The following is a 14,457-nucleotide window of genomic DNA, read 5'->3' as shown; positions in this document are numbered from 1 at the left end:
CTTTAGTCACAACATACTTGAGCATATCACGTACAGATTTTACCATAATTGTTAATGACCTATGTCATGATGGCTTTTAATTCTTTTCCAATTTTTCATTTCTGCATGAGTAAAAAGGATGAAGCAATCCACTCAAGATGCCCATTTCTGGGGGCCGGAGCGATAGCACAGCGGGTAGGGTGTTCACCTTGCACGCGGCTGACCCGGGTTCGATCTCCGGCATCCCATATGGTCCCCCAAGCACCGCCAGGAGTAATTCCTGAGTGCAAAGCCAGGAGTAACCACTGAGCATTGCCGAGTGTGACCCAAAAAGCAAAAAAAAAAAAAAAAAGACGCCCATTTCTAGCAACATATCTGTAGAGATCCCATAATCTGTAATACCTAAAAATTCTGAATTGGGGGCTGGAGCAATTAGCACAGTGGGTAGGGCGTTTGCCTTGCACGAGGCCAACCCGGGTTCAATTCCCAGCATCCCATATGGTCCCCCGAGCACCGCCAGGAGTAATTTCTGAGTGCAAAGTCAGGAGATAAGCCCTGTGCACTGCCGGATGTGACCTCCCCCCAAAAAAAAATCTGGATCAAGTTGTATTTAAGTGAGCTGACAGGAAATTCTGGGAAACCATGAAATAGGAAAATTGCATTTTCAAAGAAAAACGGGCTTTGTTTCCAAGTTATTCACAAGACTATCATTTTTAATTTGCCAGAGACCAAGCATCAGATATGATACAACAACAAATCAAGCAAAGATCTCCACATGTCTCCCATTCTGTTACTTTATATTCCACAAAAGAGTGCAATCTTTCTATGTCTTTCCCTCTCTGACTCATTTCACCTAATATGATACTTTCCATGTTGATCCACCTATATGCAAATTTCATGACTTCATCTTTTCTAACAGCTGGGATGCTGGGATCATTGGTGGTGGAAAATGGGCACTGATGGAGGGAAGGGCACTCGACCATTGTATGACTGAAACGCAAGCACTAAAGTTTTTAAGTCTGTAAGTGTACCTCACGGTGATTCACTAATAAAATATTAAAAAAAAAAAAGATCTCCACATGTCATTTCCAACCTAAGATGCATAGCCAGGACTCTCTAAAAGCACCATTCTGGGTGAATAAGCAAGGGTCAGAGAGAGAATACAGGGAGTGGGATGCTTGCCTTGCAAGCAGTCAACCTGGGTTCGACCCCCAAAATATCAGTGTCCCCTAAGTCCTGCCAGGAATGATCTGAGCAGAGAGCCAGGAGAAAATCCTGAGCACTGTCTGACTCCTATAAAAAAAAAAAAAAAGGGAAAAGGGGGGGAACAATTTCACAGAAATTTCTGCATCACCCTAACTCTGCACTAAAAAAAGATAAAGGGAAATCTACCATGAGATTTCCTAATTGTAACTTTAACAACTTGCAGAGATACACATACTACCACAAAGACAGCAACAACACTAAAATAAAATCTCCCCATCAAAGGATCCCAAGCTGACAAAGACCTCAGCTCCCTGCACATTTCTCTAAAGTAAACAAATGGTCAATTTACGAATTAAAAAAAAAAAAAGAGTTCAATATTAGCCAACAGGAAAATGCAAATCAAAACTGCAACAAGGTGGGGCTGGAGCTATGGTACAGCGAGTAGGGCATTTGCCTTGCACGTGGGCGACCCGGGTTCGATTCTCAGCATCCCATATGGTCTCCCAGCACCACCTGGAGTAATTTCTGAGTGCAGAGCCAGGAATAACCCCTGTGCATGGCTGGGTGTGACCCAAAAAGCAAAAAAAAAAAAAAAACTGCAACAAGGTATCACTTTACATCTACTAGATGAGGTAAGCAGAAAGTTAAGTGTTGACAAGAAAGTGGAGAAACAAACTTTTACACAATTGCTGATAGTTTAGAGAACTGTCTCCTAGTTTCTGTGCTTCTCAAACAGTATACTTACATAAAATGCAATTCCACTTCAAATTATATATCCAAGAGAAATAACACATATTCACACAAAACATATTATGGAAATATTCATAGTATTACAAAATTAGAAACAACCTAAATGCCCAATACTGATAATTAAATGTGGTACAAAAAGGGATAAAAGTACATACACACCAAAACATAGTAGAATCCTGAAAACATTATGCTAAGTGAAAGAAACAAATCACCGAAGATCACGCATCATACATAATTTCATTTTCTTAAAATGTATAGAATATGCAGATGTATAGAGATATAAAGTAATCAGAGTTGTCTAGGACTGGAGAGGAAGAATAAATAGGGAGTAAATAATAAAGGGGGGGTGCAGTCAGAGTGCCCAGGAAAGACAAAGTATTACTTTTGTGTAATTATATTTTGTGTATGTAGGTATACTGTTTGAGGAGCTACCAGACAGTTTTTTTTTCTTTTTAAAAAAAATATTTATTAGTGAATCACCATGGGGGTACAGTTACAAACTTATAAACTTTCATGTTTGTATTTAGTTTACATCCCTCCACCAGTGCCCATTCTCCTCCACCAATGATCTCAGTATCCCTCCCACCACCCCCATCCCAACCCCCACCACCCCATCCTGCCGCTACCAGACAGTTTTCTAAATTATCAGCAATTGTGTAAGTAGGTCCTGATCAGGAAACCAGGTCCATCTGACTCACACAGGAAAAGAATTCGAATTTGAGCAGAGAAAAAAGGGTACATAAAAGATTTTCTAGAGAAGAGTATACACTCAAGAAACAGAGTGCATACATACTCAAAAATATAAACAAGACTGTTTCTAAATAAAACAGTTAATTACATAACATGCACTGTGAATCAGAATCAGAGGATACTGCAAGAGAGGAGCACCACTTATAAGTAAGGCATGCAATTTACTAAAAGAGTACATGCATAGATCTAAAGCACGGGTATAATTCAGAAGTAGTAATACCACTTCTACACAAATTTCTAGGTTATGTAGTTGCAGAAAGAGTAAGTTAATAAGGGGCAGATTGTCCATGATATTTCAAAGAGGGAGGACTTTTCTGTGATGATTTCCAGAAGGCAAGGTGTCACTCATATTTTAATCATATTTGGTCACTTTCGGGTGGTTGGCATGGCAATTTTCACTGTAGCATGGCTGAATGTGATTTTTATTATATACATATATCAATACTGGTACATCAGAAATCATCCATGGGTCTCTGGGTCCTCTATCTTAAGTAATCTTGGCTGTAACTAATCTTAGTTCCAAAAGTTGAATCAAAGCTCAATGCTTAGCATCTGTAGTGCATTAACTCCTTCTACAGAATATATTTTGCTTCCTAACATTGTATATGAATACACAAAAGAGACAGGATCAAAGACATCTGATCAAGAACAAAAGGATGACAGATGCTGACATGCTAAAGGACAGGTTACAATACTTATGTATACAGAAAAGAATAGTTTTTCATAAGAGGGCAAACTTTTTTCTAATTCCTTCCTTGTCTATGTCAGTTATACATCACATTTACATTGTTGTTCTGTGTTAAAGGGTTTCTGGCGGGGGGGGGGGGCGCAGGAAGCAGTAATGTAGCATTTAGGGTGCTTGCCTTGCATGTGACCAACTGGATTTGATCCCCCAACACTCCATATAGTCGCCCAAGCCTACCCCAGAGTGATTCCTGAGCTAAGTGCCCCCCCAAAAGGGTTTCTTTGGGATCGGAGAATAATTACAATAATTAAAATATTTTATTTTCTTTCTTCTTTGGGGGTGGGGCAGAACAGTGCTGGGCTCACATACGTGAGGCCTATGTTCCACTGCTGAACTACATCACCAGGCCCTGATAAAAATGTTCTAAACTTAGGGTGCGTTCACAGCTATGCAAGTCTATGATTACACTAGAATTGTACATTTTAATTTAAAGAATGGTGATTTACAAAGTTATTGATAGCTGAGTTTAAAGCATCAGATATTTCAACACCAATTCCACTAGCGTCAACCTCCCTCCACCAATGTTCCCCTATTCCTTCTCCAGTCCAAGCCCGGCCCCAGCCCGCACCTGTCAACTAGACAGGCACATTACAAAGTTCCAGTGGTAGCAGCTTAGGGCTCACGTTTCCCGTGTTGCTGAGGCTGTTTTGGATGTACAGCCATACTACTCTCCTGTATCACAAGTATAACAAGTCGTGACGCCTCTTCACCCATTACTTCCCACTCTCTTCTTTTCCCCGATTTCTTTCCTTCTCTGTCCTGCTCTTTTCTAAACACTGGATCAATGGTGATCCAAGCTTACATTTTCACATCCACTTCTATATGCCACAGGTATATAGATCATCCTATTTGTCTTCTGGCTTACTTCGTTCAACATGTTATCTTCAGTTCCAACCAGGTTGCAGCTAACTGCATTTCATCTTTCCTTGCAGCTGCACAATATTTCATTATGTATATATACCACATCTTTGTAGTCCATTTATCTATTGATGGACACCTTCGTTTGTTCCATATCTTCGCTACTGTACTGAGTGCAGCAATGAACAATGATGTGCATATGTCTTTCTGAGAATGTTTTTGTGTCCTGAGGGTAGATACCCAAAAAATGGAATTGCTGAGTCATATGGCAGTTCAATTCTAAGTTTACTGAGAACTCTTCATACTGTTCTCAACAGAGGTTTAGAATTGTACATTTAAATTGTTCTACGGTATAATTCAATAAAAGTTATTACACTGATAATTTTTATTTCATTCGAAGATAGAATGAAAGGTTTTACATTTATGTGTATAATATATATATATATACATATATATATATATATATATACACACACATACACATACACACACACGGGACTGGAGTGACAGCACAGCAGGTAGGGTGTTTGCCATGCACACAGCCAACCCGGGTTTGATTCCTCCATCCCTTTTAAAGAGCCCGGCAAGCTATCCATGGCATATTCAATATTCAATATGCCAAGTCTCACAGTGGAGACGTTATTGGTGCCTGCTCGAGCAAATAGATGAACAACGGGACAGTGCTACACACACACACACACACACACACACACACATCTCCCCACCACTGCCAAGTAAGCACATCCATCATCCCAAACTAGCCACAAAAATTTCTCAGATACATGAGTCCCCAGGTGAAACCTCTGGGCCAAGTGCCCCCCTCTGCTGAAGCCCCAGTAGCTGTCGCCATGCCTATGACTGACTTCACTGCCTCACAACTAAGCTCCACAGAGAAGTTAAATTGTCTAAAATCTGAGGTACACCAAGGCTTTTTTGGCTGAGAATTCCAGGGCTTCTTGAAGTAGTGGTAGGCACCCCCACACACACTGCTCCCCCCCCCACACACACATTCTATTATATGAATGAACCAACAGACGGTTTAGTAGTAACACAGAAGAGGAGCTATTTACCAATGTTTTGTTTGGGGAGGTGAGGTGGTCGTAGTCACACCCAGAGATACTGAGGGGCTACACCTGGCTCTGCACTCAGAAATTAGTCCTGGTGGTGCTGGGGAATCACTGGTATGCTAGGGATCAAACCCCGGCTGGCCAGGTGCAGGGCAAGTGTCCTACTCACTATACTATCTCTCCAGCCCCTAATTAACAAAGTTTTAGAAACAAAAGTGGAAAGAAACAATCTAGTGCATAAAGAGGGGATGTCTTTAGACAGAAACAGATAGTTTTTCTATTACAGCAGGAAAGCACATTATGGGTATAAAATCTGGAAGAGTAGATGGGTATGATACTGAGAGTTTGTGGATGTTCACTACTAACTGCTTCCATTTTCTCAGTGAAATAAAAAGTCATCAGCTGAGAGTGAGGAGAAAAGACATTTTAAAAAAGAGAGTGGGCAGTTAAGTGGCTAATATAGACAATTTGAAGCAAGTCACTAGAAAAAGTGACTAAAAGATAAACGAAATTACGATTATCAAAGAGTTAAGTGATTGAGTCATATAACCAAGTGAGTAACTTGAGATTAACAAGAAAGCAAATATCAATAGAAGAGAGAAGGTCAAAGCAATGACAGGATAATTGGAAAGGTCACCAACTAAGGACTCGAAACAGGATTAGTGGTAGAAAAAGCAATGGTGAGCAAGTAACTAAAATTAAAATTTTCTTTTTAAAAAAGAAAAAAATGGAAGCAATTCAGAAACCAATATATGACTGGACAGCCATAATGTGCAGTGGTCTTAACTATACCAGGATGACATGAGATTCATAGGTGGGAGCTTTAGACAGTAAGAAGAAAGAAAGCAAAAAGCAAGAAAAAGCGAAATTATTAACTCTATCTTTATACAGAACTGTCTGAAACCCTGTATAACAGAAACAGTTTTGAGAAAGTTATAGGGAAAAGAGTATCCTCATAGTAAGACAAAATTCCACACAGCAAAAGACAAAACACTCAGAGGAGAAAATTGCAGGAATTCAAGAAAGAGAAAGCAAGAGATAAGGAATGTGCAAAGCACTGTGAAATTCAGGAAGTTAGAGGTACTAGAGTACACATCTATGGAACCTGGGGTTTACTGTGGAGACAAACAAAAATCAAGGCAGAGTGAAATAGGTCCCAGTAAAAGCACGAAATAAGAAGGGTCTGGTGGGGCTAGAGTGATAGCACAGTGGATAGGGCATTTGCTTTGCACGTGACTGACCCGGGTTCCATTCCCAGCTCCCATATGGTGCCCTGAACACCGGCCAGGAGTAATTTCTGAGTGCAGAGCCAGGAGTAACCCCTGTGCATTGCCAGGTGTGACCCAAAGAGAAAAAAGAAAAAAAAAAAAAGGAAGGGTCTGGTGTCCTGAGGCAGCACTTTGACCCTTTTAGATAGGCATTAAGAGATGCAGAGTGACACTACCTTAATCCTAATGTGCCATTATGTTCCCATAATGGCCCATGCTTAAAACAAGACAAAACAAAGGCCCTCAGTAACAAGTTTTTGGGGCCTTAGATGTAGCTCAGCACTATCATATGATCATGGTCCCAGGATTTTATCCTTGGGTCCAAAACAATAAAAGAGGTCCCAAATGGTGTGCAGAACCTTTAGTAGCTTTAATAATTTCTTCCCTCCTTTTTTTTAGTTTGGACAGGAGCAATAACATGTTCTATCCAACAGAATATAAAGTGATGGGCTGTCATTCACTAGATTGTTACAGTATATAAGGTGCCACCTTAGCAGACTCGATGAATTAAGCACCCTTGTTAGAAAAGCCCATGTGACAATAACTATTATGTAAATTCTAGGCCCTGTGACTAGCACCCATGAAATGAGGGTTATGAGGCAGCAAAAAGAGCTGTCAGTCATACAAACACAAGGATTCTGCTGGTAACATGAGCGAGCTTAGCAGCAGATGGTTTCAAAGATCATTCATGTTATTAAGCCTCTAGGTGTGACTTGACCTACCAATACCTTCCTAACTGCCCTATGAAATCCTTTACAATGAATCCAGATCTGTCCCTCAGAAACCATGAAATAAGTGGGTGCTGTTTCCAGCTGTCAAATTTCTGGTAATCTGTTACAGAGAAATAGAAAATGTGGAATACCGAGCATGAGGCTGGTCTTGTTTAGCTAAGATTATAAAACCCAGGGAAGCCAGGAATCCTGACCACACAGTCTCTCCTGACTCTGTCCAATGTTCAAATAAAAGGCTTAGGGGAGAGTCTCGATAGTTTGAAGGTTAGTAAAGAGATGACGTCAGATGAAGTAAATGGAACATCAGAGAATAAAAAGTTGAGATAAACTCCCTGTGTTTTGTGTCATAAACTTGAAGCTCTGAAGCACAGTTTTTGAAGAAGAGTAAGGTCAAATCACAGAAGATCCCACAGGCCTTACTAAGTAGGTTATATATGGTTGATGCTGACTTTTCTAACGAGAATAGACTACATCTGATCTTTGCTTAGAATAATAATTTTAGTCAGAGAACCCCCTCCTCCCCAAGAAAGTCTGAAGAAAGTTAAAGACACATAGGTATAAAGACATTGTATTATTTCAGGAGTTACATTAATTAGGAGAGCTTATCAGGAATGAAAAGTATAGATAGATAATATCAACTGGAGGTGTGACAGGATGTGGCAACTGATTAGGTGAAGAAAAAAACTATTTCACACTATTTAGAAAAAACATCTGCAATCCTATGTTTAACGCAGCACTATGCACAAAAGCCAAAATCTGGAAACAACCCAACTGTCCAAGAACAACTGACTGGACTTAAAAAAAAAAAAAAAAAGCTATGGTAAATGTAAAAAATATACTACTCAGCCATATGGAAAAATGTAATCTGGCAATTTGTTGCTATGTGTACTTCTCTGAAGGGTATAATGCTAGTAAGTAAAGTAAGTCACACAAAGAGGGACTGAACAGATTAATCTCTCCCAAATGTAAGATATAACATAACAATTGTCCAAAGGCAACAGAAACTGAAAACTGGCCGTCAGTAAGATGAAGAACATAAGGGAGAAAATGAGGGGAGGACAGGATGGAGAGAGGTGATACTGAGACAGTAGTAGTGGGAGATGGTCACTCTAGGGGGGTTGGTGTCAAGCTGGAAAATGTCAGGCATGAAACCCTACCAGTAACAGTATTGTAAACTGTGAGGCCTTCCCCCTTCCCCCGCCCCCCAAAAAAAGTCTGTCACAGAGATAGGCAGGGGTGTGGGGGATGGGGTGAGAAGGAAACTGGGGACATTGGTGGATGGAAGTTGTCACTGGTGAAGGATTGGTGCTGAAACACCATATGCCTAAAATGCAATCATTAATAATTTTGTAGTTTACTGCCCGCACAGGGGAGAGCCTGGCAAGCTCCCGGTGGTGTATTCATATACCAAATACAGTAACAATGATGGGTCTCATTCCCCTGACCCTGAAGAGTCTCTAATGTGGCACCATTGGGAAGGATGAGTAAAGAGAGGCTGCTAAAATCTCAGGGATAGGATTGAATAGAGACGTTACTGGGCCCACTTGAGCAAATCGATGATCAATGACAGTGATACAGTGAAAAATTTTGTAAATTACCATGCCTTAATCACAAATTAAGGACCTGAAAATAAGACAGTGGGTAGGGTGCTTGCCTTGCATACCACCAATCTGAGTTCAAACCCCAGCATTCCCTGAGCACTGTCAGAAAGGAGTGCTGAGCCAAGAGTAACGGAGGAGAGGAGAGGGGAGGGAGAAAGAACTATTGAGTCAATTGACAGTATTCCAAATGGCAATGGGAGAATGAAAGTCAAGAGTTCTCATGACATTCAAAACTCTAAATGACCCAAAGACTTTCTAAAAGGAAGAGATAATGAACTCATAGAAGAACAAGTCAGTGGAAAATAGAGGGAAAAGGAAAAGATTTTATTTTATTTTTTAATGAAAGACAAAAGAAAATAACCACAAGCAGTAAAGCATAAAAAATGCTTTTCAGGGACCAGAGCAATAGTCTAGCACTTAGGGCATCTGCCTCACAGATGGCAGTCCCAGGTTCTTTCCTCAGCACCCCACATGAACCCCTAAGCCCACCAGGAATGATACCTGAGTGCAGAGAAAGCAGTAAACCCTGAGCTAGGTATGGCCCCAAAACAAACCAAAAAAAAAAAGCTTTTAGTATTAAAGACAGGTAAACTTCTATGTACAATAATATCCCCAGCTTTTCAAATTAGGATCTTAAAACTCACCATCTAAACATCCATCATTACACATCAAAAAAAAGTTTTGTTAACGATGCCCAAAGAGGTCAGATGGATTGTCTATGGTCAATTGAAGACTTGTAAGTGCTCTCATTATAATAATTTACCTGGTTCTAACACTTTGTCACAGCTAATCAAATTAAGTATTTTACCATAAACTGGCTTTTCACAGACTAGATGGCTTAGTCTAGTCTATGTTTTGGTTTTCTTTTGTTTTTAATTATTTGAATCACTATGAATTACAAAGTTACAAAGATATTTCTGATTGGTTTCAGACATAAATTTTTCCAATACCAATCAAGACTAGTCTTTATTTAGGAAACATTTTCTTGACTTCCAATATTTAGAAGCACAACCCATTCACATTTTTACATTTTATTTGTCCTGAATATAACTTGTGTGTATAATTTTTTAAACCCGAATAGGTGAGACTCTTTAAAGATTAAGATTCTACCTGCCACTTCTCTCTCAAGTCTGCACTAGCAGAATAGAAAAAGCAAAACTGTCATCAAAAAACAGTTGTATCAGTAAACCCACTCTGTTGGTAGCTGGGTGACCTATATTTGTCTATCAGGAAAAGCGGAAATTAATACCTACCTTGATTGTTGCTTTAAGAGTCAATTCAAACAGGTAAAGCACACAGAAAAATGTTTACCTCTTAATTACTACCGATAAGAGTAATCAAAAGTGGGGCCAGAGAGACGGTATGGCATAAGACACTTGCCCCGTGGGGAGAGCACCATACTGTCATCCCCCCACCCCCACATCCAAGCAGAACTGTAAGGCCTGAGCACACTCAGGTGTGACCCAAGTCCCCTCCTCCAGCGCCTGCTACTGTAAAAAGATCAAACCTATTTATTGTTAGCAAAATCTCCCAAAACTCATATGAAAATCTTTTTATTCTTTACTGGCAAACTTTCAAAAGTCTTGTTCTCATCTCTACCCTTTAGAATAACTACATACAGTATAAAATATACCAGCTCTTCTTTTTCCTCCTTTACAATTAATACTAGTTGCATTCTCTCATATTCAATGAACTAATTTACTAAAAGGCTGAGCCATATTGAACTACTGTATTTGTGTGTCAAAACTGGTCACTTATCAGCTACTTTATGTGGTTGAATATGAATTTACTTTCTCAGTGAGCAACAACTAGCCCTAACCTTAGCTGAAGTTGCTACACAAAAGCTGTTCAATCAAGGCTTTGAAATCAAGTGAAATGTGTAAATTCAATCTTATTTGGGGGGGGGGGGTTGGTAGAGGGGTGTGGGCCATAATCCACTGTGCTTTAGCTTACTCACGGCTCTGCACTCAGGCATCACTACTAGTGGTGTTCAAAAAACCATATATAGTGTCAAGGGTCATTCACATGCAAGGCAAGCACCTTAACCCTGTACATTATATTTCTCTGGCCCCTTAACCTTATTTTGATGATTTTACTCTACATAAAATTCTGAAAGTAAAAAGTTAGTATATCTTCAAAAAATTCCAAGTAAAATAGATATTAATCTTTTAGAATATTTTCTAGACTATGAAAAATATCAGGAAGGGTTATCAAGTAAGGATCACACTGGCATATAAATTCAAACATACAACGAAAGAACTTCATTATCTTTTAAGAGATTAACCAACAATATTTAAAATGAAGAGTCTCCTAGATACACAGCAAGGTAGCAACGAAGGTCAAAAGGCAACATAATGGGAGAACTGACCCACATATGGGGGCACAGGAGGGGGTATTTAGGAGGAAGGGGCCTTGGAGGTCTTGGGAGAGGGAGGGGGCTGTACTGGTGATGAGTGTGGTTAAAATAGCACTGTAAACCACAGAATCTCAATTAAAAAATAGTCTCTTAAGAGTGATATCTAAGTCAAAGACCCACAGAGGAAACAATATCATCATCTGCCAGAGGAACTGGGGAAAGAAAAGGGGTCTCAATAATTCTCAAAAACAGTTTACAACAAAACATCTAAAAGTTAAAACAAAAACACAAACCGGATCTGTGAGACAGCAGTATAATAAAGCTCACCATGTGGTCCGTCTAATAGGGATCGGAGGCCCCATGTTCTCTGTGATTTTTGCCCCCACTCCTTACCTATAAATCAAGACCAAATTCTAAGGAGAAAGATGCTTTTTTTTTTTTTTTTTTTTTTTTGCTTTTTGGGTCATACCCAGCGTTGCACAGGGGTTACTCCCAGTTCATGCACTCAGGAATTACTCCTGGCGGTGCTCGGGGGACCATACAGGATGCAGGGAATCGAACCCGGGCTGGCCTCATGCAAGGCAAACGCCCTACCTGCTGTGCTATCGCTCCAGTACGAAAAATGCTTTCTTACATCAGATAAAGTTCAGAGATTGCAGCCTACCAGAACAGAAGGCTGGCAACCTAATTCAAATCACAAATTTAGAAATACTCAATGTACAGTTCCATAGGTAGGCCTCTGTAAAAAAGCATCACCCTAAGTTACCATGAACACATTATCTACACCAAAACCACACTTTCCTATTTGAAGTACTCTATTAAGACTTACAATTCCTGAGAAATGATTAGCAATTTGCTTTGTGGGACTTAGCAGAAAATTTTCAGCACAATCACTACAACACTCATGGTAATTTTCAATTACTTCTGGTATTGCTATTTTTTTTTAAAAGTTGAGCTGGACAGCTAGTACAGCACGTAGAAGTTGCAAATAGCCAAGCCAGATTCAATCCCCACCATCCCATATGTTTTTCTGAGAACAGAGTTAATTCCTGAGTGCAGAATAAGGAGGTAGCCCTGAGCAGCACTGGGTATGGCCCAAAAACTAATAAATTAATTAATTAATTAAAAATAGAAAAATTTAACTTGCTATATTCTAAATAATATCAACAGTTTTACAAAGAAGATTAACCAAACTAAAATATAATTGCAACTAAGATATAATTACTATTTAATTTCATCATTTAAAAGTATTCCAGTTAAGAATAGTCTTACTGTTCTAGAATCCGAGAATGGATTATATTCATCAAGTCCTGGTGGAACATTCCTTGTCACCTGTGTAACTGATGGATCCTAGAATAAAATTTGAAAAAAAAAAAAAAAAGAGATTATTCATCCTTTAAAAGACAGTTTGATATTTACCAAGTTGTTGCCTTATCTGAACTTTTGGTGATCCATCAAAACAGGGAAAGAAAGCAGGTTATCAGATTTATTCAGTTCCATTCCAACAAGGCTGAAATTTAAACTCACAGCCCTCACACCCTCAAATAAAAACAAATGAAAACTGGGTTAGATGCAAATGAGCCACCTGATATTACATAAAGATTGAAAGTAGACTATCTCTCCTAATAGCTCTGTGAAACTGATTGTATAAGAGAGTCTTCGCAAATCTAAAGTCTCATTAAATGGAAAATTCATCCTTTTTTATTCACTGTCCTTGCTTTTTTTCTATATCTCTGTATGCAAAAAGTTATACGCCTGGGGCGATAGAGATCAGGGCGTGACCCCACAGCACTCTGGAGTCTCAAGGTCAACCCCCTACCCCGTGTGTCCCCCAGACAATGGGGAGTATCTCAAGTACCAGAGAATGTGGTTCCAACACCAAAGGTTATTATTTCTCCTGACAATAAAATACATGTAAAAAAAAAGGAGAGTGAAAGAGTGGAGAGCGAGAGTGTGAGAGTGAGAGAGAGAGAGAGCGAGCGAGTGAGCGAACGCAAGGAGGAAAGTGTCTCCCCTAGAGGGAGGCTGGCGTGGGGTGCGGGGGGGGGGGGGGTGGTAGGGAAACAGGGGACATTGTGCTGGGAAATGTACAATGGTGGAGGGATGGGTGCTGGATCACTGTATGATTGAAACTCAATTATGAACAGCTGTGTAATGGTCTATCTCAAGGATATTCAATTAAAACACTTTTTTGAAAAAAAAAGTAATGAGGAGTTCATGCCCAATTCAATCAGCTTAATCAATGGCTGAATAAATAGCATACATTAAAAAAAAATACATGTAGAAAAAGTTACAAAATGTTCATTAAATATAAAAATAAAAATTTAAATATATGCAAAAATAACATTTCCTTCTACTCTCAAACACAACTTTTAGAAGATACGTGCGTTAATAACCCCACATTCTTCCTTCAAGCTCCAGAATTCAGTCTCCTTTGTTACAATATACTTCAATTAGTTTTCCTTTTCAAAGCCTAAAGTAAGGCATAACAAATCAATGTCATGTAAAAGCACCAACATCTAGAGCAGAGGTTCCCAAACTCATTTTTAGCATCCCTCCTTTCCCCCAATCTACCTCCTTTAAGCAAAAACAGAAACCCTCCCCACAAGTTGTATCAGAGGCTAATATCACCCAAGAAACATGATCTAGAGCATTCAAAATCAAATTCCTTTTACTTGTTTTATTCCATTCCATGATCTCCACTTGACTGTAGTTTATATTCCCACAGGATCCTGGACAATCCCTGGACTATTTTCCAAGTATCAAATACAATCTACACCTATTCATTTACCATCATGTTTTCATATAAAAAACTAAAACAAAAATTTTGAGTAACTTACTCTACTCATCTTGATTGTAAATGCAAAATGCAAATATGATATCAACAAAATTAACTACATAATTCATGTAACAGCATTTGTAAATTACACTGAACACTCGCTAGTATTTGGAGGCTTTGTCTCAAACTTCGGTGTGCTTTAGACTGTAATAAACCCAGACGGCTACAGTCCGCTCCAGAGTTTGACCCAGTAGGTCTGGGCAGGACCTGAGAATGTGCATATCTAAGGAATTCCCAACTGCTCTTCCTCCTTTTCCATAACTTCTCCAACACATGTAGGTAAAGACAGAGTCAGGATTCAAATCTC

The 14,457-nt window shown here is 39.4% G+C and overlaps 1 protein-coding gene across 1 annotated transcript in view; it reads right to left on the bottom strand.

The window, feature by feature from the left end:
* The window catches only part of SCAMP1 (secretory carrier membrane protein 1), a 96,041-nt gene that overhangs the window by 62,251 nt on the left and 19,333 nt on the right, over window positions 1-14,457 (bottom strand). Inside the window, exon 2 of the mRNA XM_004613142.2 lies at window positions 12,584-12,661. Coding sequence (XP_004613199.1) covers window positions 12,584-12,661 — 78 coding nt within the window. The remainder of the gene's footprint in view (window positions 1-12,583; window positions 12,662-14,457) is intronic.

Source organism: Sorex araneus, chromosome 1 (genome assembly GCF_027595985.1).
Source record: "Sorex araneus isolate mSorAra2 chromosome 1, mSorAra2.pri, whole genome shotgun sequence".
NCBI classification, from domain to species: Eukaryota; Metazoa; Chordata; class Mammalia; order Eulipotyphla; family Soricidae; genus Sorex; species Sorex araneus.
Note: the sequence above shows the minus strand (reverse complement) of the source record. Positions and strands in the feature narration are given on the sequence as shown.